This window comes from Crassostrea angulata, chromosome 3, assembly GCF_025612915.1.
Source record: "Crassostrea angulata isolate pt1a10 chromosome 3, ASM2561291v2, whole genome shotgun sequence".
NCBI lineage: Eukaryota > Metazoa > Mollusca > Bivalvia > Ostreida > Ostreidae > Magallana > Magallana angulata.
Genome location: NC_069113.1, coordinates 32,975,722 through 33,000,046, shown reverse-complemented (window position 1 = coordinate 33,000,046; position 24,325 = coordinate 32,975,722). Strand labels below are relative to the sequence as shown.

At 37.3% G+C, this 24,325-nt stretch overlaps 1 protein-coding gene across 1 annotated transcript; it reads right to left on the bottom strand.

The window, feature by feature from the left end:
- Positions 1-7,465: 7,465 nt before the first annotated feature.
- LOC128177398 (uncharacterized) lies at positions 7,466-18,993 on the bottom strand. The gene is made up of 3 exons (XM_052844089.1): positions 18,096-18,993; positions 16,118-17,257; positions 7,466-11,383 (listed from the first exon to the last, which is right to left on the bottom strand). Exons 2-3 carry the CDS (start codon positions 17,169-17,171, stop codon positions 8,979-8,981), a joined length of 3,459 nt encoding a protein of 1,152 aa, XP_052700049.1. The 5' UTR covers positions 17,172-17,257; positions 18,096-18,993; the 3' UTR covers positions 7,466-8,978.
- Positions 18,994-24,325: the final 5,332 nt, after the last annotated feature.

Here is a 24,325-nt window from a genome sequence, read left to right as displayed (position 1 = left end):
GATTAACTAGTTAGAACTTTTTCATATTCCGACTGTAATGTCAGAGATCAAATATAAACAGAAAAATTAAAAAACCCAAAGCAGGTTAAGATTACGACCTTATCCGAACTATCAGGCAAAACAACGCCGATTTACCGAATTTTAATTTATATCATTTCCGACTTACATTGGAAATCTTCAGGTAAAAGAAAGATAACTCTTGCATCATCGAAGTACGTAGATTTTAAAGCTGCTTGGTCCGATTTTTTTGTAATTACGGTATCAAATTTTTTTCCATACAAACCATTTATCTTAGAAAGTTATAGACTTTCTCCTATTTACACCAGCAGAATCAGTCTCCTTTCAAAGTAAGACACATTAAAAGTAAATAAAAATAATTTCTCTTTGGGCAAACGAAAAAACAAACCAAAATGCATCACGGGAATGTTTAGAAAAGGAAACCGCTTGGTTTCGTCCCCCGAATGATTGAGGTTCTTCAACCCGCATGCTATGCATCGATTGTAAATAAACCAGACTTTAGAATTATTAGCGAAGAAAACGTACACGTTTAATTGTAATTTGTCTGATCATTTCGGCCTTTATTTATAACGATGTCAAATTCGTAACACAACCATACCCGTCTCGTCGTCAGGGGTGGAATTGAACATGAGGCGAAATAACGCGGTACCTTTAAATGTCGTTTGTTTTTGTTAGCAAATTTTGTACGCATTTTTCTTCATTGAAATTTGGCATAATTGACGGGTACAACTACTGCAATGTCTATTATTATACATATACTAAGCATAGCCATCGTTTAAAAGCGTGCATAAAATTTGATATTAAATCGGACCAAGCAGCTTTAAGGTACCTCTTATATAGTCTTGTCCCATGATCCCCTGCTCTTTGAAGAGCAGGGGATCATGGGACAAGACTACCTCTTATACTCTTCGAGACACTACGTCACAAGATGGCGTTTTAAATGTTTTGTTACACTGTTTTGGTTGTATATCGCCATAACTCAGTGGTTAAAGTATCGGGCGTGTAAACCGCAGGTCATGAGTTCGAATCCGTTTGAGGCTTTTGTCGCCTAGTTCTTTAATCAGGCTTTGTAATTTTTCTGCTGATTTGAGAAACTGTTTCAAGGTGTAGTGAGCCACCTTAAATTAGTTCTTCCTCCACAGAAAGTTTGAGACTTACATCCTTTAGTTTACTAAGCATATATAACACGTACTCACGAATACAAAACACTGGTATTGCACAAAATGCTGCGGGAATGGGTACTTGTATGGTGATAGATTTCTTACCAACTTCGAAATCGGTAATACAAAACATTCAGAAAGTTTGAGGAGGTTCAAATCGAATTTATTGGTCCATATAATGCCAACGAACACAAAACACCAGATGCCAAAAGAAAGCAGCAAATTTAAATTAAATCTCAATGACCATATGCATGAATTACTTATTTAAAAAGTGATTAAAAACTAATTTTGGCCTGTAGTGCTTTAGAAAGTTGAAATCCAATTTTACGGGAATATTTTAACAAAACAAGAGGTCTATACGCCTTAACGGTCACCTGAGTACCATAGCCCATACACAAACTATATGCATTAAATTAAGTTTCATTCTTGAGTAGAAAATTATAATATTGTAATGATCACCACCTCCCTGCCTAAAATCTTTCAAAAAGGACTATGAAATCTATATTAATTTTAGCCAAAAACTTAAAGATGATAATAGAGTGCATGACCTAATATTGAAAAGGTGCGAGACTCTGCTAGAAAAAAATTACCTATATTTGTTAACTTTCAAGATAGGTTTTATGTGTATATGTTTTTATAAATAAACAAAAACGAGGTGGCTAGTATACATGTTTTATTTAGAACAACAACCCATCCCCCATCCCCAGGGGCAGACAAAATCTCTCTTTGTGGGCATTTTTATTTAGAAAATTCAAAAGCTGCTTTTGCTTCAAATGATAAAATACTTGCATAACAATAACTTACTTATTATGAATAAGCAAAGGAAGATAACTCCATTATGAAGAAGCAAGGAAAAATAACTCCATAAACCCCCCCTGAACTCTTCCCAAATGCTTTCACGTTATCTTAACTTTGATAGACAGCTTCATTTTTCTCTTTTCTAAATATGTGAATTTACTCATTTCTTTCATTGAAATTCCAGAACAGAATAAAATGATAGCCGGACAAATTTATACCCCCCTCCCAGCCATAACCCTTGTCTTACATGCAGGTGATATGAAATACTATTAAAGATGACAGCTTAATGTGTATTTTCATCTAAATATGCAGACAGTTTTCATTCTGTGTGAGTAGACTTTTTTGATCATTATAATATACATTAACACTAAGTGACCATTTTGGCCACACCCTGTTTTAAAAACCCCTACCCTATACACTATATGAATGCTTCAGTTTGGCCCTGCCCTACATTCAAATCCCTTCATTGGGAAACATATAATTTCAAATTTTGATAGATGTCTTAATTTTATTTCTTTATATGCAGTAAGTTTTTTATTCAGTATCAGTAGATTTAAAGAAATGATTTTTTAAAACATTAACATAATATGACTATTTTGGCTTCGCCCTAGAGTTAAAACCCCTACCTCTAGGGGCATGAAATCTATAATTTTGGTAAAAGGTTCTTGGTCCACAAAATTTCCTTACAGGTGTGTAGGAGTAGAGAAGAGGATACTTAAACATTATATGCATTAACACCATTATATAAATAGTGCCTTTTTGTGAGGGTAACAGTCATTGTTGAAATTGACAACCCGAGGAAACCATTGTCAACCGACGCGAAGCGGAGGTTGACAATGGTTTCCTCGGGTTGTCAATTTCAACTATCCTCCCAAACAGACACTATTTATCTTATTATACTGAATGTCTTAACATTATAAGCATAAACACCATTATATAAATAGTGCCTTTTTGTGAGGGTAACAGTTGAAATTGACAACCCTCGAAAACCATTGACAACCTCCGCTTCGCGTCGGTTGACAATGGTTTTCGAGGGTTGTCAATTTCAACTATCCTCCCAAACAGACACTATTTATCTTATTATACTGAATGTCTTAATATTAGAGAATGTTTTACTGCTTTTATATAGAAATGACGTGAATTCTACGCCGAACCGTACGCGCATAATTTGATTTAATAATTTAATCCTTTTGGCAATAGTCAATAAAATATGTTCAACTCAACTCATCTCAGCTAAGGTCTTTAAGGTGGTATGGGACACCTTCATGTTGTGACGAACTATTTATCGATATAAACAATAAAATCAAGTTTAATTTTATAAATAGTTTTTACCGTAATTGTCACCTAGCAGCGTAGCGCAGTGGGATAGAGGTTTCACTACGAATCTGTAAATCATGTACCTGTGTTCGAATCACCCTGGGTATTTTAAAATTTTTACCTTTCCAAACAAAAAAAAAATCAATTGTAAAATTTAATTTTTTTTAAATCGGCGAGAGTATTTTATTTAGTATGTTCTTTAATTCACATTAATATTGATAGATGTCCCATACCACCTTAAAAATTCATGTAAAGTGACTTTACATAGCGTCCATTTAACTCAGTCGTGCTCTTCAAAATATGATTCTCACCTTTCAAATACTCTTTGAAAATCTTCGCCGCACCCTTGTAGACTTACAATATTTTTATTTTTATTTTAGACGTCCCCATTTCCGTCGCCAGAGGCTTGAGCAAATCTTGTCGCTGCCATTTTTTAGACACAACATTGTGATGTCAATTCAAAGGACAACTACTTTAATTTAAAAGTAATTTCAAATGGCAACTACTTCAAATATATTAAGAAATTACAGAACGCAGTTTGTGTATTACATGTATATATTATAAAATGTGGGGAAACGTCCACCATATTACAAAATATTAATTATAACCAGACGGATATACCCAGCAGACACGTGCCATGTCTAAACCAATAATCAAAGGCCTGAAGGGCCATAATGGCTTACGGGTTTGATATGACTATATTTACATGGATCGAGTATGATTCCCTCTTTTTCTTACGGAAACTTTAGTTTATTTATAGCTCTATAGAAAGTAACTAGGTACATGTAATTCATAGATCTATAGAAACTAACAGGACCGATATCAACATGCCCCATTTGTTGATTGGTCGAACCTTAGTGACCGAAACAGACAGGATTGAAATCTAGACGCCTCTTTTATCAATTGGTTGAAACCACCATTGCTTTTAGGAAAATCATAGACTGCATGAAATAATTATGATGATGTCAGACTCAAACTCCAATATGAGACAATTTGCTTCTTTCTTTTATCCAACGACTGAAGTACATTAACTGTAAATTCATACAACGATATAGGACACAAAAAACATTTAAAACCAACATGCTCTCAAATATAAGTATACCTTGTATTCCTACGCACTATGAACTTGCGCGAGAGTTGGTGCACGGTGCGACGTAACAGCGCCACAGCCAGCGCGAAATCACTGCGCGTAAAAATAATATAACCAAATGATGAAAAGTACTGCATGTTATGTACTATAATTAATGAATTCTCATGAAATCTACACCAACAAGTATTATTCCATTTTATTTGTATTTCATAAATGTATATTTATTCATATTTTTCTGGTTTTTTTCTACTTTTTTAAGAGGCTGACCTTCACAAGCTTTTATAAGAAATATAGATTCACAAGGCAGTTCTAACACCTTCTGTTTTATTTTTTTCCCTTTGTACAGAGATAAACTCCTTGGAGGGGGCTGGGGGGGGGGGGGGGGGGCAAGAAACAGGCAAAACTATTCAATTACAGCAAACTTGTTTTGACACCAAATTTAATTAAAATTAATTACTGCACTATAACTTTGCAGTCAATCTCTATTCACATGACATGTGTACACAGTCATTTTCAGAGGCATACTATACGATGTCTCTATGTTAATATGACATCGCTTCCGTATATGACTTGCAATCAAGCTTAACTGTATATTGTTTTCTTATTTGAGTACATTTGGTCTCAAGTTTCCAATATTTTTACGACAAATAAACAGTTCAATCATAGCACAACCAAGGTAACTCCATCGAGGGAACATTGTGCTATTTTTAGATCTTGGAAAATCCCCAACATTCGATAATGGCGGAGGTGTCGAAGAAGGCACATTATATTAAAACAAGTAGTAATTTCCCCTCTATATATGCATTTATTACCGATTTATAATCCCAGTTTCAATATATCTCAATCATAAGTTCAGTCCTTTAACCGTTAAACACTTTCCCCCTTGCTGAGATCGATGTCGATCGAAGTTAGCGACGCTCCCTGTGGGTGCAAACGTTTATATGAAGATTGAACGAATTAACGACAAATTTACATTTACTTATCACTGTTAGGATCTGAAATAATTGGGAAAAGATTTTTTGCTTATAATACATGTATGCATAGCGGAAAGCATGGCGGCACTGTGTGATGCATGGCGGGGGCCTATACCTCTATGCAAAAACGCCGAGGGAAAACACTGCATTTAATATTCATTCGCGTTAGATTTCGAGTTTATTTAAATAAAGTCAATTCATATTGGTTACAATAACATAAGTGATAATAACATATGGAAAATATAATTTTGCTAAAAGATATTTATTTTGAACAACAAACAGTTAACTTTGCAACATTCGAATAGAACTATTTTTTGTCGCGCATGTTCAGATAACTGAACTCTTTGCCGTAAAGATTATCCGGCAACTAGATGGCCGTAAGCCATAAAAATGAGACTTTGCAGTCCGAAGGAAAATAAAGATAAATCTTCTGTGCGTTATGATCATAATGGTGTCCTTCTATATACATTTACTGTAATATGGATAGCGAGATATGAAGATATTATACTAAAGCTATACTGTGAAATCATTTAAATTCGCGAGGGCCAATTTTCGTGGATTGTGGGTTTTTGCATACTCATGGGGATGTAATTTCGTGGATGCATCAGTTTTCAGTTTCAGAAGGAAAGATAACTCTTTCTAAATTTGTTTTCGTCGAGGGTTTAAATTCGGCTAGCCACGAATGACACAACAATTGAGCAACCACGAATTCCATTGATTCCACAGTATGCATGAAAATGTGTATTTACGATTTCTTATACACGTTTTAGGTTGAACATAAAAGAAAGCGATTTCATTCAAGTACCGATAAATTGCAAGCAGTGTTAAGGGACATCAGGACCACTAGCAGAGTGGCGCTTACCGGGGTACTTATATCACAAACTACAGTACCGATCAGACCCAACCTAACAGAAAGTAAACCCCCAACTATACCCCGTGTTTACTAGAGTGGACACAGAGTAAACCCAGAAAGGACACAGAGAGTAAACCCGATCAGAAGTATACCCCTGAAAGCAGACGCTAACTGTGTATTTGGAATATACAAGGGACAGGAATTACAGGCAGTAGGATGGTAAGATAAAAGAAGGGTCTGCTTCACACCAGTTGACCTCAAAAGCAATATCCAAATAAAGCCCGAGTAAACCCAAAGTAATCCCTGAGTGGACCAAAATTTTCAAAAAGTAAACCCAGAGTAAACCCCAAAAGTAAACCCGAGGTTTAGTTGGGGTTTACTCTGGTGTTAGGTTGGGTCTGTACACTTTTTTGAATTTTTATATTCCCAAGAAAATCATACTGGAAATTCTATAGGGCAACGCAATAAGTTGTTTATTATATCGAGCGACATCCAGTACTACAATATTGAATTAATCGGACTCTAATCCAAAAAGATCTCTCACAATAGAAGAAGCTACCGAGTACTAAGTTTGTTGCCGAATATGGGGAAAGTATCACCGAGTTTTGGGTGATATTTTTAACTTTGATAAATGACGTAGTAAGTTGAACCTGAAAATAGGACAGGAGACGTTGAATATAAATTCAGATGTTTATTTCTTGCCGTCCGAGGAAAAAGTGCAGTAAAAGACAATCACTAATAATCACAAAAATAATGCCAGCAATGCCACTTTAAATAGTACAAACATGGGGTGGCTTGCAGTAACATGTGCACAGATCACCATTAAGACAAATCTTACACATTTGATTAAATAAAAAGAACATTGCCTAAGACGCATTATACAATCACTGTAATAAAAGAATATGAGGTGGCACTATAATTTCAAGTGTAAGGGCACCTTAATAAAACAAAACATACTCAACATTACAGGACTGAAGTGAAAATAAATGAAAGTCTATCACAATATTAAAAAGGGGAAATATAACTCAAATGGAAATTAAAATATGAATGATAATTAACTTCAAATGGGAATTAACTTCAAATGGGGAAATTTACTCAAATGATAAAGTTCACTTGGCATTGTAAAAGGACTTGACTTTAATAAAGAATAGACCAAAACATTAGCACATGGTTTTGTTTACATTATTACATAGACTTCCGGTGACAACTTCCGGTATCAAATTGAGCTGGGGGGGGTGTAATTACTAAACAAACACAGAGTAAGCGGCTATGAGAAATTAAGTATATACTACACATACAAAACATACGGTAACAACTATGCAAAGGAACGCTACAGGTAAAATGTTACATTGCTACTTGTTTACAAAAAGACCTCTTGAAAAGTGCACATGTACTGACCATAAAAAGGACTTGTAAATAAGCATATCAAATAAACAGGACAAAATCTAACTAAATGCATATGTAAAAACAATGAACAAAGTTACTTACACAGGTAAAACTTGCATATTGGACACTGATCAAAGTTAAGACAAAAGAGTCGCAGGCGTCTATTTTCATTTTTGCACCGGAGGCGATTATAGCCGTTAAAGTCGAAAGAGAGGGATAATAACTTTCCGGTTAACAAATTTGAACAGGTTATAAATTTGGACATTAAGATAAAACGAGAAAATAAATTTCAAAGGAATCAGTCTTAAAGATTTGAAGACCGCAAACAATGAAATAAAAAGACTAAGTAACAAATTCCAAAATAAACATTTCCGAAATAAAGTGTCAATATGAAGTCACAAACAACGCATTCATACAAATGATATAGAACATGATATAAACAATAAATTTGCACAAAGTATATAAGTAAAAAGTTTCATTACCTGAAAATAGGACAGGAGACGTTGAATATAAATTCAGATGTTTATTTCTTGCCGTCCGAGGAAAAAGTGATCGGACAAAGCAAGATAGCGTCCCCTGTCCGGCCCTGAGTTAATCTTGTCAACAATTGTAAAAACAAAGTGTGAAGAGCAATTGGCTTGAAAGCTGACATCAAAAAGGACAATTTACCCTTCGGCTTTTAGCTTCTAAACCGAAGAAAAAGGAAAATGACATAGGTGCGAATTAAGTTTGTTCAACGAGTTACTCTAAATAAATCGGCTTCATTTGATTAGTGTGACACTAATTGATTTCACAAGTGTTCAAAGAAAAAGCTATTAATAGTAAAAGAATGTATACTCTTCAGAGTAAGTAAGCAAATATTTCTGACAATTGATAAAGAAAATTACATGTAATGGAATGTACAGTAAAGTTTGGATCGTGTCGGCAATCATGAGCCAGATATTATAAAATATGAAATAAATGTCTAAAAATAGAAATTGTTTACAAGGGTGAAAATGCCCATATGATAATACCCTCCTGGTTGAAAAAAAATCTTTGTCCTCAAAGATTAAAAAAAGTACATGTGGTAAAAAAAAATATGAATGAAATTGAATAGGAAATGAACCATTAGGGTTGAAGGGAATATGTACACAAATGTAAACATTCAATGATATTCAGAACTAATGAAGACTAAAAAAAAATAATGCATGTCCATTGATAAAAGAAATTGAAAAACATGATGATGTATCAAGTGAAAAAAAAGAAATAAGGTACATGGAATCAATGCAAATGTTAACATATATACAACAGGATACAAATGAAAAAGAATAATCATCTTTCATTCATGCACACTCACTGTAAGTCATGCCGAGAAATGGTCCAGACAAAGAAACAACTAGGTTTTAGTTTAAGAGTGTAAAATATTGATGGTGTGAGAGGAGGAAGTAAGCAGTATAGGGGTGACGTAGAATGTTATTAATGCGACGTGCTTTGAATGGTGAGATAAGTTGAGTTGTTTTCACAGTTATAGAGCGGTTAGTATGCACATTAGTAATGTTAATTGGGGTGCACTGTATTTCAATGTAATGAAATATAAGATAACTTCTGGTAATGTTAATAGAGGAAACATCCTGCGGTGGTTGTATGTGCCAGTTGTTAGGGCAGAGAGGCAAGGTGGTTATCTGGATTAGTTCACACACTGGTCCAGTGGTAATTTCTAAGTGAATGGTTGTTAGGTGAGTCTGGACAAATTTGCTCCAGAGGTAAGTTATGCATGCAATCACAAGGAGAGTTGTTATGACTGAGAGGGAGACATATGGCCAAGGAGTGGTGAAGGATGAGTAGACATGCTCATCAATGGTAGTTGGGTTAGTAGATTCTGGGGATTGGTAAATAAAAGACAATGGTGGTTTAGGTGTTAGTGCAGAGACAGAATGAGTTTGATGGAGGAGAAGTAATGGCATTAGAACTGTTCTGATTTTGTAACAAGACCAAATACTGAAAATAAAACCAAAGGTTGCCAGGGATGTTGCAATGATGGCGATGATTCCACTAGTATCGGGCCAATTATCAACAGCAAATTCAACTTGGCCTGCAATCATGGATTCGGCTAATGTCTTGAATACCTGTCCATCACGCTTGACGGCACTGGCTATACGTTTCAAACTTAGATGTTGGTTTTTGTCATTGGCAACAAACTTGGAGAAGGAATGATTAAATATATTAAAGTTCGGAAGTTTCACTTCTACAAATTCTTGAAAGATGGTGTCACCAAATATATCCGAATGAGAGTCTTGTTTGAAGAATTGTTGGAGGAGAGCCAGGTTGATAGGGTGAAGGATAGAAATTTTATCAGTGTTGTTGTTACACTTGCCAAGTCGAGGTGGAAGGTATAAGTTTTGTGTTGATATGGAACATCTGCAAGGAATCTTCATTACACAGAATGTGCAGCCTTTGAGAATTTTCTGGCTCGAGGAGCAATCAAGAGCAATTGTTGTTGTTTGGTACAGTAGAACATGTGAAGGTGAAATCTCAGAAATGGATGGTTTCAATGAGTTTAGCAGGAACCGAAAGTCACATAGTCTGGTTGAGTCTTCTTTTTGGTTAAAGAAGATTGAAGAGAGGCAATTGGGAGATGCAGAGGCAGTCAAGGCGATATTAAAGGTGCAGAATAATGTCGTTGTCCCACTACAGTGTGATAATTGGTTTGATGTCATAGTTGCATAGTGTTGATTGTCTTCTGTGGTAATGAAGTATTCTGGTGTATCAAGGAGTTGCGTGGCATGATTTGATGAAGAATTGACAGGAACAGGAAATGAAAATACTTTGTAGATAGACACTGGGCGGACGTATGGTGAAATGGGTATTTTAAGGGTTAGATAAAGGTGTGAATGAAGTCTAGTGAAAATGAAGTCTCCCTGAGAGTAATAATACAGAGGATCTTTGTGGGAAATGTGAAATTGTGTGAATTTGTTTGAAAGAATATCTTGTACTTGTCTAAGTGAGGATTGTAGGATGTCAGGAGATAGAAGAAACGGGGATAATTTTCCTTTGGTGATATCATGAATTCCAAGCTTCACGTGCTCGAGTTCTTTTTCTAGTTGTGCTGTGACATTGGTTTGTCTGAAGATGAGTTCACTCAGTATGACAAATTCGTGTTCCAGAGCATCCATTGATCTGTGGGCCAGGTTGGATAAAGCGATGGCGTCCTGGTGGTTTTTCTGGACTGCAGACATTACATTGTTGAAGCGTTTATCTACTGTTGAAATGAAGGATGACAGGTGATGATCTTGTTGGGCCATTGCTTGAGCTAATTTTACATTGTTGTTGTTAAGAGTCTGCATGTGTCGTTTTAATGCATTAATGTCGTCTGATGTTGCAGTACCGAAGAGTGATTTTGAAATTTTACCCACAAAATCGAAAAGTCCTCTCTTTTGTCTAGATGATCCAATGTATGTTTGTTGTGGAGGTAATGTTGTGGAAGGAATTAAATGATGGATTTGGTTGATGGTTGTGTTTACACTGGCCATACACTGCATACGTAGAAGGTTAATTGATTTGATAATATGGCCGACTGTCTTGCATTTTGGCATGTTACAATATAGGGAGTCGAGATGAATCTTCTTTGGGAGTTGAATCTGGAAGGTATGGAGCCAGTTTTCTTGACTCAAGAAGATGTTGTTTGATTTTTCAAAGATGATGCCATAATTGATCCGTTGGATGGTGTTGTCGGTGTTTGTGGCAATTCCAGGGGTACCAAGACACAAGAAAAGAACCAGAAGTAGCAGGTGTTTAAGTCCACTTCCACCTACGAGAAGAGAGAAAAGAGGTATAAGAGGATTGTGCCTTGTATAAGATTGAATGTCAGTATCAGTTTGATCAGAACTGAGAAGCACTAAATTAACAAATTCAAATATTGCTCAATTTTTGAAAAAAAATTACACAAAAATGAAAAGTCAAAATTTTAACATGATCTTATACGAGCACAAGGGAAATGTTAGTGGTAGAGAAAGTAAAAGTGGATAGGGTGAAAGAATAGGACTAAACATTGCCTTCTAGTTAAAGCAAGATCGCTTTTTGCGTTTGCGGGCTTGGCCAGTTTGTGTCTTATCTATGAGGTACTTCTGGATAAGGGCTGGATTGATATTGTCTTCAGGTTCCCATGTTTTCTCACGGTAGCCTATCCATTTCACAAGAAAGTACTTTTTGCCTTTTTGATACCTATACCGAATAAGTTTTTCAACGTAGCCTATGTTGTCGTCTGAGGTTTGAGATGGAGTCGATTGAGTGTCCTCTCCGGTAAGTGCGTCAGGAGGATGTATCTCGGGTTGTGACGACGGAGGCTGTGAGTTGTTCTTTCCTTGAGGTGCGTCAGGAGGAACAGGATTTGGTGCACCAGAGTTGTTTGGTTGTGTAGGTGTTGGAGGCTGATCACCTGGAGCCTGTACAGGTTGAGTGGCATCGTTGTTTGCTGTGGCATCTTCAATGTTGTTTGGATTTGGGTTAACGTGTTGTTCATTAGCATAGTTGTCAGGTGGTAGATGCGTGTCGTCAATGATTTCAGCATCTGGTGGCGGGTCTAAATGTTGACGATGGGCAGGGTTGTTGTAGGGTTTTAGCCTGTTTGCATGTATGTGTGATTTCAGAGCTTTGTTGTTTGAGCAACGGATGATTTTGTAGGTGTTGTTTGATCCTTGTCTCGCAATGTAGAATGGTCCATCCCAAGGTTTGGTAAATTTTGGAGAAAGTCCTTTTCTTACTTTTGTGTTGTGAAGTAGGACCCATTCTCCAACTCTGAATTCTTTGTTGACTGCTGTTTTGTCATATTGTGCCTTTTGTCTTTGTTGTGCATTGCGGATGTTGTCAGTGGCAATATTTTCAACGACTTTCAGATGTTTTATTAGATTTTCCACATGAGTTTTGGCGTCTTGGTTCATGCCATCTTTAGGAATTACAGATGTGTCAAAAGGTAATTCCATTTCTGAGCCAAAGAGGATTTGATGAGGAGAAAGGTCAGAGGACTGTGTTGAAGGGCTCATTCTGAGGGCCATCAGAATTCCAGGGAGTAACTCTGTCCAGTTATCCTGATCTTCATTGATGTATGTTCGGATACACTGAGCAATAGTACTATTCATGCGTTCACATGCTGCGTTGGTTTGCGGATGGTATGAGCTTGTGTGATGGCGGGTGACTTGGAAAAGCTCACATACAGCCGTGACTAATTTGCTCATGAAATTTTGTCCTCTATCAGTGATGAGAGTGCGAGGTGCACCATAGCGAGCAAAAATTTCACGAAAAAGTACTGTTGCTATTTCTTTAGAATCCTGGGTTTTCAGAGGAAATGCTTCCGGCCATTTTGAAAAGGAGTCCACGACTAGTAGAATATACTTATGACCTTTAGATGTTTTAGTGACAGGACCAAGGATATCCATGTGAATTCTGTTGAATGGTTTGGTGACAGGCATGTTGACAAGAGGTGCGTGAGTATTTTGGGTGGATTTCTTTGCACATTGGCATTGATCACATGAACGTACATAGTCTGCCACATTCTGGTACATTCCTGGCCAGTAGTATTTTAGTTGGATGGCTCTGTAAGTGCGTTCGAATCCAAAGTGAGCTCCTCCAGCCAAGCTGTCATGGTATGACCTGAGTACATCCTCCCTTAAGCAACGTGGAACTGCTAGCTGCTTGACATAATTGTCTGGATGTCGTGCTCTTTTTGATCTGGGTTGGTAGTAGTGGTACAGTACGTTGTCCAGAAACACGTAAAAGTTGGATTCGCTGAGCAATTTCTCACGATTTGATTTTTCAGAAGGTAATTCATCATTTTTGAAGTACTTGTACATAGGTCCAAAGTCAGGACAATCTTGTTGTAGTTCTGCAATGGATGGATTTGTATCAATAGCACAGACACAGGCTGTATGAGATGTTGTTTCTGAGACAATTGAATCTTCTGATCTTTTGTAAAAGAATGTGGTCTCGTAAAAGACTTTGTTGGACTCAAGACTGGAAACATCAGCTGAAGGAATTACATCTTCTGATTCAGGTAGGGATTCAGAGGTTTCAGGGTATGGTCGTCGAGAGAGCGCATCTGCCACTTCATTTTTCTTGCCAGGCTTGTAGTGTATTTCGTATTTATATCCTTGTAGGAGAACAGCCCATCTCGCAAGTCTTCCTGTGGACTGTTTCACATTGTTCAGCCACTTTAGTGCGGCGTGGTCTGTGAAAATTTTGAAGGGTTGACTGGCCAAGTACACATGATAGGTTTTAATGCCTTCGACAATAGCGAGTCCTTCTTTCTCAGACACTGGATACTTCCTTTCGTGTTGGTTCAGAGAGCGTCCACCATAAGCAATTACTCTCTCTATCCCTGTTGAATCAGTCTGTCCAAGGATGTAGCCAATTGCTGATCCAGAAGCATCTGTTGTTAGGGTGAAAGGCTTGTTGTGGTCTGGGTAGGCTAGCACAGGAGATGTTGTTAATGCTGTCCTTAGTTTGTCAAAGGCGGATTGGCACTCTTCTGTCCATGTAAATGGCGTATCTTTGCACAGGAGGGCCGTTAATGGGTTGGTGATTCTGCTGTAACCTTTGACGAATTTTCTGTAATAGTTACAGAGGCCAAGGAATGATCGTAATTCCTTTTGGTTCCGAGGTATTGGAAAGGATCGCACAGTATCAGTTTTGGAAACATCAACCTGAACCCCGTCTTTGGTCAACACGTGTCCCAGGTACTTCACTGAAGATAGAGCAAATGCGCATTTGCTAGGTTTCAAGGTTAAACCTGCTTCTGTCAGTCTGGTGAAAATTTGTTCTAAGTGTTGCAGATGTTCTTTGAAAGAATTGGAAAACACAAGAATATCATCCACATAAACGAGACAGGTTTTCCAATTTAGACCACGGAGAACTTGTGTCATGAGGGCTTGGAAGCTAGCTGGAGCGTTCACTAGTCCAAATGGCATGCGTTTCCATTGATAAACACCAGAAGGAGTAACAAAGGCACTTTTATGTTTCGTGTCGCTGTCCATTGGAATTTGCCAGAATCCTGAAGCAAGATCTAGTGTAGAAAATAATTTGGCCTGGGAGGATCCTATGGTATCGAAGACATCTTCGAGTCGGGGAAGTGGAAATGTGAATTGCTTCGTTACTGCGTTTAATTTTCTGTAATCCACAGCAAATCTCAGTTGGCCGTTTTTCTTTTTCACCATAACCACTGGACTCTGCCACATGGAGCTGGATTCTTCGATGATACCAGTAGACAACATCTCTTCTATCTGTCGATTCATTTCGGCGTTGACATGTGGAGATTGTCTGTAGAATCTTTGTCGGATAGGATGCGCATCTCCTGTGTCAATGCGATGTGGTTGAGTCTTGGCTTCTCCTAATTCATGTAAGTCAGTTGCAAAGACAGCTCTGTGTTTCGACAAAAAGGACGTAAGAAGATCTTTTTCAACATCAGAGAGGGATGTATGTTGAAGGTCAAAGTGTATTGGATCCTTGGATTGTGAGTTGGTATTCTGTTTTGAAATTGTCAAAGGTGTGTCAAGGGAATAAATTGTCTTTTCATTCACAATGGATGCAGATGCAATTGGTGTTGTAGCATTGAGTCTGATTGGTTTGTTGGATGGGTTGATGATCTGCATGAATGCTTTTCCGGTGTTTTCTACAAGACACTTTGCTCCTGCTAGACTGCGTTGTGGTAGCTGTGCGCATGGTTCTAATAGTACAGTCTTGTGTTTTGGTATGTTAGTAATGAACACTTGCACAGAAACAACAGAATTTGGTGGAATAGAAGTTGTGTTGAGAACTCTAGCAAACCCAGTGTTGGTGTCGATGGAGAATGCTGTGTGGTCAACTGGATCTCTGAGGTATAAGGTACAGTTTTCAGCGTTAAAGATGCCATCATTTTGGTTGAGAAAATCGAGACCCAAGATCAAAGGATGATTAAATGATTTGAAGACATGAAAGGTATGAGAAATGAGGGGCCCATCAAAGGAGATGGGTAAGGATATAGCACCTAGACTAGCGTGTCTTTCACCGCCAACAGCAACAGCATCCCTAACATTAGACGGACTCAACTGACTGGGGTTTATACCAAGTTTGGGTATAAGATCAGAACTTACACAGGATATGCTTGCTCCTGTGTCCACTAATGCTCTAATGGAATGACCATAGATAGAGATTGCAACAGTATTTTTCTCCACAGGCATAATAAGACTAACACTATGAGATTGAGGGTTGGTTTTAGCTGGGGTATTGGATTTGTTAGTGGTTGAGGGTTTAGTGTTAGACTTGTTAGTTGAAGTGGTAGAGTTAGCACTGTGAGGAGAGACTACTGCATGAGAACTGTTAACTGGGTGCCTATCCGTGCTAGGGACAGGCGCGTGCCCCTAACTAGAAGAGTGAGAGTTAGTGTTGGTGAAGGTGCCATTGTTAAAAAGTCGCTGTTTTTTGAAACAAACATTTTCATAATGGTGCCATTTGAAACAGTATGTGCATTTGGTGTTAAAAGCTGGACACTTTTCTCGAATAGAACATGACTTACCACATCCTTTACAGCTTTCGTACTCTCGTGGCTCTCTCTCGTACTGTCTGGATCTCTGGTTCATGTCTCTGCGATTGTTGTGGTACCGTGGTCGTCCACCATGTTGGTTGGTCCAACGTTGCTGTGAGGACTGGTCGGGTTCACTGGTTACACGAAGCGCACTTATATCGGCTTTAATGCTCTTCGTCAGTTCTGTCATTTGGGTCGCGAGGGTGGTGCACAGGTGAGCGAGGCTATGGTCACTGGAATGGTTCAAATTCTGTGGAAGGTCGCTAAGTTCAACTTGAACTTTGGAGATAGTGTTTCGAAGTTCCTGAAAGCTCTTCGGTTCTCGGGAGAGAACTTTCCCACGCCAAGGAGGAAGTAGTCCTGAAGCAATGGCCTGCACTTTGTAAAGTTCAGCCATGTCATGTATCATGCTGATTTTCTCAGCTCTCTCAAGATACTGGTCCATGGTTTCACTTGTATCTTGTCGAATACCCATCAGTGGCATGCCGTATAAAATAGGTTGGAATCTGTCTGTGAGTTGTTTCTTGAATGCTGTTAGTGAGTTGCAGGGAGGCTGCAATGTTTGAAACCACGTACTAGCACTTCCTTCTAATGCACAGGGTAGCATGGCAAGGATTTTCTGATCAGCATAGTTATGGAACTGTTGCCATGCGTCAAGTTTTGATAACCAGATCACAGGTGACTCTGATCCATTGAATTTGGGGAAACTAAATCCAGTTGCCATAATGTTGTTTTCTGAATTTTCTTCTTCTGATGATTCTTCTTCTGTTATGTTATTTTCAGCTGAAGTATCTAGTGGTTCGTCTGCTGGAGTGCCAGGGGTTGTTGTACTATTATTTTCTTCAGCTGAAGTTTCAGGTGGGGTTATCTGTTCCTCTGAATCAGGGATAGATTCCCTTGAATTTGTTGCTGTAAGGATTATGGTTGCTGTTTGCTCCTCAGGTTCAGTTGATGTGGTCTCTGCAATTTGGAGATAGGATTGTTCCTCTGCAGCAGTTGCTTGTCTTGTCTGTATGGTGTAGTTAATTGGCCTGTTCTTTTTCATCTGGGATCGTTGGATTCAGTCCACCACTTTATCACCGAGTTTTGGGTGATATTTTTAACTTTGATAAATGACGTAGTAAGTTGAACCTGAAAATAGGACAGGAGACGTTGAATATAAATTCAGATGTTTATTTCTTGCCGTCCGAGGAAAAAGTGCAGTAAAAGACAATCACTAATAATCACAAAAATAATGCCAGCAATGCCACTTTAAATAGTACAAACATGGGGTGGCTTGCAGTAACATGTGCACAGATCACCATTAAGACAAATCTTACACATTTGATTAAATAAAAAGAACATTGCCTAAGACGCATTATACAATCACTGTAATAAAAGAATATGAGGTGGCACTATAATTTCAAGTGTAAGGGCACCTTAATAAAACAAAACATACTCAACATTACAGGACTGAAGTGAAAATAAATGAAAGTCTATCACAATATTAAAAAGGGGAAATATAACTCAAATGGAAATTAAAATATGAATGATAATTAACTTCAAATGGGAATTAACTTCAAATGGGGAAATTTACTCAAATGATAAAGTTCACTTGGCATTGTAAAAGGACTTGACTTTAATAAAGAATAGACCAAAACATTAGCACATGGTTTTGTTTACATTATTACATAGACTTCCGGTGACAACTTCCGGTATCAAATTGAGCTGGGGGGGGTGTAATTACTAAACAAACACAGAGTAAGCGGCTATGAGAAATTAAGTATATACTACACATACAAAACATACGGTAACAACTATGCAAAGGAACGCTACAGGTAAAATGTTACATTGCTACTTGTTTACAAAAAGACCTCTTGAAAAGTGCACATGTACTGACCATAAAAAGGACTTGTAAATAAGCATATCAAATAAACAGGACAAAATCTAACTAAATGCATATGTAAAAACAATGAACAAAGTTACTTACACAGGTAAAACTTGCATATTGGACACTGATCAAAGTTAAGACAAAAGAGTCGCAGGCGTCTATTTTCATTTTTGCACCGGAGGCGATTATAGCCGTTAAAGTCGAAAGAGAGGGATAATAACTTTCCGGTTAACAAATTTGAACAGGTTATAAATTTGGACATTAAGATAAAACGAGAAAATAAATTTCAAAGGAATCAGTCTTAAAGATTTGAAGACCGCAAACAATGAAATAAAAAGACTAAGTAACAAATTCCAAAATAAACATTTCCGAAATAAAGTGTCAATATGAAGTCACAAACAACGCATTCATACAAATGATATAGAACATGATATAAACAATAAATTTGCACAAAGTATATAAGTAAAAAGTTTCATTACCTGAAAATAGGACAGGAGACGTTGAATATAAATTCAGATGTTTATTTCTTGCCGTCCGAGGAAAAAGTGATCGGACAAAGCAAGATAGCGTCCCCTGTCCGGCCCTGAGTTAATCTTGTCAACAATTGTAAAAACAAAGTGTGAAGAGCAATTGGCTTGAAAGCTGACATCAAAAAGGACAATTTACCCTTCGGCTTTTAGCTTCTAAACCGAAGAAAAAGGAAAATGACATAGGTGCGAATTAAGTTTGTTCAACGAGTTACTCTAAATAAATCGGCTTCATTTGATTAGTGTGACACTAATTGATTTCACAAGTGTTCAAAGAAAAAGCTATTAATAGTAAAAGAATGTATACTCTTCAGAGTAAGTAAGCAAATATTTCTGACAATTGATAAAGAAAATTACATGTAATGGAATGTACAGTAAAGTTTGGATCGTGTCGGCAATCATGAGCCAGATATTATAAAATATGAAATAAATGTCTAAAAATAGAAATTGTTTACAAGGGTGAAAATGCCCATATGATAAAAGCATAAAATATCATAACGCTAAAGACTACTGCTATAGATCTAGCGGAAGCAGCCATAATACGAAGTCATGGCTACTACGCAAAACTGAAGGCAAACCACAACCACAGAAAACGGGTGACCACATTTACAAAGTTTTCCCTAGAGCATGAAGAAAAACAGAAAATTGTGTTAGTAGAATATCAATGGGAAACATGATAACGAAAGGATGCAGCATGGCAGTAACAAAGCAATAAAGGAGTCATACACAAAACAGCTCCTGTTATTCTACGTGATGCTGCCATGATTACCAGAGACACTCAGCAAATGCAACCCAAAATTTCACATCAAATGATGCTGAACGACTTAATGGCTGCACCCACGCCAATCAAATCAGAGATAAATTGTACAGAGAGTTAGAAAAAGAAAATCTAAAATTCCACAACGTTGCCGACGAGGTTTTGGCAGCATACTCAATGTGTCAAAACGGCGAAAGCAACATTTAGGGCATTATTTGTAACACACAAAAAAGGAAAAAAAAGACCCCCCCCCAAAAAAAAAAAAACACCCAACCAACCAATCATCATATATATTCTAACGAACCACTAGAGGACCTAAAATCTAAGTCTATAGCCTCCGATGGCAGCATTCAAGGCTTCGTTGTACTTTCAACTTAGGTCCCTGTTTCAATACAACGACAACATATACAAACTAAAAAGTTGTCAAACGCGAAACTCTTCAAAGGACCAACAATGCTGCACAGGCATGGAGAGACTGAATCGTACCGCAAAATCTTCTGCCACATAATAAAGTTGGTGTTCCATCTGGTAATAAAATCGGCATCGAGGAAGAAAAATAATTTGCAAAAGCAGTTCACCATGCCTTTCGGGATCGAGTACAACTTCTTTGCACAAAACACTACAATGACAACTTGGCGATATCACAAAGACAAGGAAGGACGTGGAATCAAGGAACGGGAATACATACTAGTTGTCTCCTTCATATTTGTTTATGAAGGGATAATTATCGCAGACGATCCCCTTTCGTTCGATTCCAAATAGAAGATTTGACCCGTCACCTATTTACCGAATTCCGATTGAAAATCGTCTTAAACCACTTCTTGAAAAACGTGTGAACGCCCCCCTACAAACTAGCATAATAATCAAAGAAACTATGAACAATCATCCTGAAAAATCTTTAAACTGGAAGCCCTACAAAATAACCGACCTCATCAAATAGATAAACGATATCAACTCCATCCAATTTTATGATCTTCGATGTGCTCTTCATGACAATGGGAATTATGTTCCGCAGAATTCCATGAAACAACATAAGGTTTGCCCAAAATTCATGGGTGCAATTAGTTAAAAAATAAATAAAAGAGTGTGGACACTTTACACCCCAAAACCAGAAGTCCTTGACAAGACATAAATCAAGTCTACATCGAGTTGCAGCTTAAATTCCAGGTAACTGTAGGTAGCCCTATTACCTGAAATGTACTTACTTTTAATTACTAAAATAATTACAATATCTTACATTAGAATATTATAGAACAAAAGGTGTTTGTGAAACACTTATGCCACTATTACTTGGCCATACACTTTAGGCTACACAAGCCTTATTATGGTCAGTAGACATTATGGTCAGTTTTGACCTTTTGAACTTAAAATCAATAAGTGTCATCTACCGGTACAATTCGAGATGCATCAACCTATCATACATGACGGTTATTAGTAAATGTATTGTGGACTTGTATCCCAAGTACCCCAATATAAGACCATTCAAGAAATTCTTTGAGAAAATACGCTTTTTTCATGATAGTACCGCGAAACGACTCATCCACTGAATGTGACAAACCGAATAGTGACCATATCGCAAAATTACCCAACCATCGAATGTGACAAACCGAATAGTGACCATGCCACAAAATAGCCCAACCACCGATGTGACAAACCGAATACTAACTTCACCATTGAAAGCGATAACACAGTAAAAACAAAACATTGTGAACAAGATATATGTGCACCAATGGTCGCGAGTATTACCCCAAAAACTCAGAGAAAACGTGCGAGTAAAGAATTGTATATAGGAAAGAAAATTGCGCCTAAAGTAATTAGAACAAACAAGATTGATGAAAATGGAAAACTTATTGACAAAGAAGTAGCAGTTTATGGAAGAATGATCCCTATCTTGAAGATTTTGGAAGCAGATTCAACATAGAGATTATGAGAGGACAACAGCAGCAGATACATTGACGCAAGATGATTTGCGCAAGATTTTCCTGCAGCTAGGAGAAGAAATGCCAAATCTGGTGAAAAAGCAAAGGAGAACCTACAAAAGATTGAAAACACACGTCACTTGAAAATATGGTGCGATCATTCAGAAATACTAAACCACGGCTACTTTACAATGACGATAAGTACCACGTATGACAAAGTAGCCTTCATCACGACTGCGGAGTATTTGAAAAGATTTCCTGAGCGCCCACTTTAGATGTGCAAGGTAGGGTGGAAAGGCCGAATCTTTATATTCACGGAAAACCTCCAGTAGCGATATTGACCATTTATCATATATGCAAACTAGAATAGAAGACACATAAAATTTAAGACAGCAGAATGACAAAATCTTGTTTATTTCGGGGTTTCAGTGGAGATGCACCAGCAAGGCAATTCGAGTCAGAGCATCAAAGTGGAGGTAATTACAGTTGTCTCTGCGGAGCAAGATCAAAGGAACATCAAAATCTATAATATACATTTAATATAAGCAACCCTTCATTAGAAGAGCGTGTAGAAATATTCATTGGAGGATATTATGGAAAAACTTTTCCTAAAAACCACCCCATTTTCAAATCTAAGAAGTCTGAACTTGAAACGGAACTTAGAGCAAGAGGCTATGATGTACTTAACAAAGACAAAAGTCAGCTGCAGGAAAAACTAACGTCATCACTCAGGAGGATCCAGAAACCACCAGCACTTCTCACAACTACAGATGAAATTTCTGATTTGGTCTCCCAATATACCTTCCTGCGAGACTCTTCATGACGTCACAAACATCCTACAGAATTTGATAACAGAGCCGCCATGTCACATTCAAGATTGATCCACACCAAAAGGAATTTAAAAAAAATTCCAACATCAACTTCTTTTTAAAAATTGCAACATCACCTATTGGCGACAAAAATCAGGTTCTGATGCGCGCCTTTTTGCAGTTAAATTGGCCATTTTACCGAACTTAGACAAAAAGATCAACAAAGACATTTCCGACCTCTGCATGACTTTATCTGAAATAATATATATCTGTAAAAGTGAACACCACCAACGAACACCCCAAAATCTTTTTAGACGTAATAACTTCTATTTTTGTATTCAGTATCCTCTCGAAAAGTATTACTGGAGTCCCAAAGAAGATGACCGCCCAAAATTTTTCGGCTGCCACTTCCGTAGTCTAGTAATACATGCTCACGAAATTTTAGACTGATCTGCCTAAGATCTATTGTTCCTAATCAAAGAGATAATTTGGCGACTTAAAAAGAATCTCATTAAATACCGCCAACAGGCAATGTGGATAAATCAACGACAATGCAGTTTTGAGATTTAATGCAAAAAAGATGGATGAAAATAAAAAGATTACGTAGGACACCAGGAATTAGTAATTAGTCACTAGCCAAACTGCTGACCAACCCTTTTTCAAGCTCATTACCAGCGAAATGCCGATTTCATGTGCGCTGAAAAAGCTCATTAAAATTAAATTTAATGAATAAATTTATCAATAATACCATTTAAATTCCTTTACATTTTGGCTTAGTTTTAGTCATTTTACGTTACATTCGGGTCCAAGTTGGGAAATCGAAAAACATTTAATAACCCAATGGCCAAGTTTTTAAGCCTGTTTTAAGCTAGTTCTTCAAGATATGAAATGACCCGTTTTATGGTTTTGATATTAATGTTAGCAAGCCTAATGGCTTGGATAAAGATCATCGAACGCTGACTATTAAGAATGATGATAATAAAAGAGACAATGAAATTTGCATGACAATGGATAATTCCGAGTTAAAAAGCTTTTACCATAAATCACATTATATAAATAGTGCCTGTTTGGGAGGGTAACAGTTGAAATTGACACCCCGAGAAAACCATTGTCAACCGACGCGAAAGAAAACTTAACTGCTTTTACATAGGAATAACGTGAATTCTACAGCGAACCGTACGCGCATAATTTTCGCGCATGTAATATTTTTTAATGTTACCCGTTGCTAAGTGCGTTACTAACGCTGAGGGTAATATAAAATATTATTAACTGCGTCTTAACCAATCAGATTTCAGTATTTAACATGAAAGTATAACAATATAAATGATATCCTCTTCAGGATTCAAACATTCCAAACCAGAGGTAGTGCTCCTTGACAAAGTAAAACCTTACATTGGGGAAAACATCCCTAAGGGTTTAAGCCGTTACAGCTACTCCTTTAGTGTTTAGTTATCGCCAATTACCCAAGCTCCTTCCTTAAAATCACTAACGTTTAAATGAATTGTTATCCTCTTGGAACATCGGCCTATACCAGTGTGAAATATGAGTTCGAATTGAGTTCGAAAAGCGTTTTCAATGTGAACGTCATATAGTGGAGCAAAACAGTGGTGTTGGTTATACATGTGGCCAATGCAAGCAAGTTTTAACCCAAACCTGACAACCATCGACAGAAGTGAGTGTCTGCTTCCTTCACTTTGGCTAACCGGAAAACTAGAAAGTATTCACCTGATGATGACGATGGGTTCATGAAGAATCTTTCCTCTCTTATCATCAGAGTGCTCAGATAGATTTGTTTCTATAACACCAGATGCTAGGATGCAGAGAAGCAAGGATAACAAGAACAAGTTCCACAAGAGGACCATGTAATCTTCATCTTTCTTAAATCCAGCAGCCTTTATAGGAAATATCTGCTCATCGAAACCACCAAATGTCTCAGCTCATCTCTGATGCGCAGTATAAAGACTTGTAATGATACATGTGGTAAACAAGGTATTCAAAACTATGTTTGATGAGTGTTACGTGTCTTGCACTTTTAAAACAAACTACTATAGGTGTCCTTCGAACACAATATAACATCTGTAGAACTTAACCACATAATATGAAAAAATTTCTAAAACTAAAATCTTATATTGTGTATTTTTTTTAATTTTTTTTACTTGATAACAATGTTCATTTGTAATAATTGTAAAGATGGGTATATGCCCATGTTTACAGTAGATGTTACGTGGTCTTGTGGACTTCAACTAGAGTTATTTTTCTTCGTCCACTTTTGTGAAATATTTGTTTTACCGTTTGTTGTCAGTATTAAAACCAAATA

Bases quoted from the DNA above. Each gene is read 5' to 3' on its own strand.
- LOC128177398 (XM_052844089.1), bottom strand. From the start codon at position 17,171: ATGAAAAAGAACAGGCCAATTAACTACACCATACAGACAAGACAAGCA. The intron at 11,384-16,117 runs GTAAGTCATGTT...CTCTTCTCGTAG, and splicing joins CGAAAGCTGTAAAGGATGTG to GTGGAAGTGGACTTAAACAC.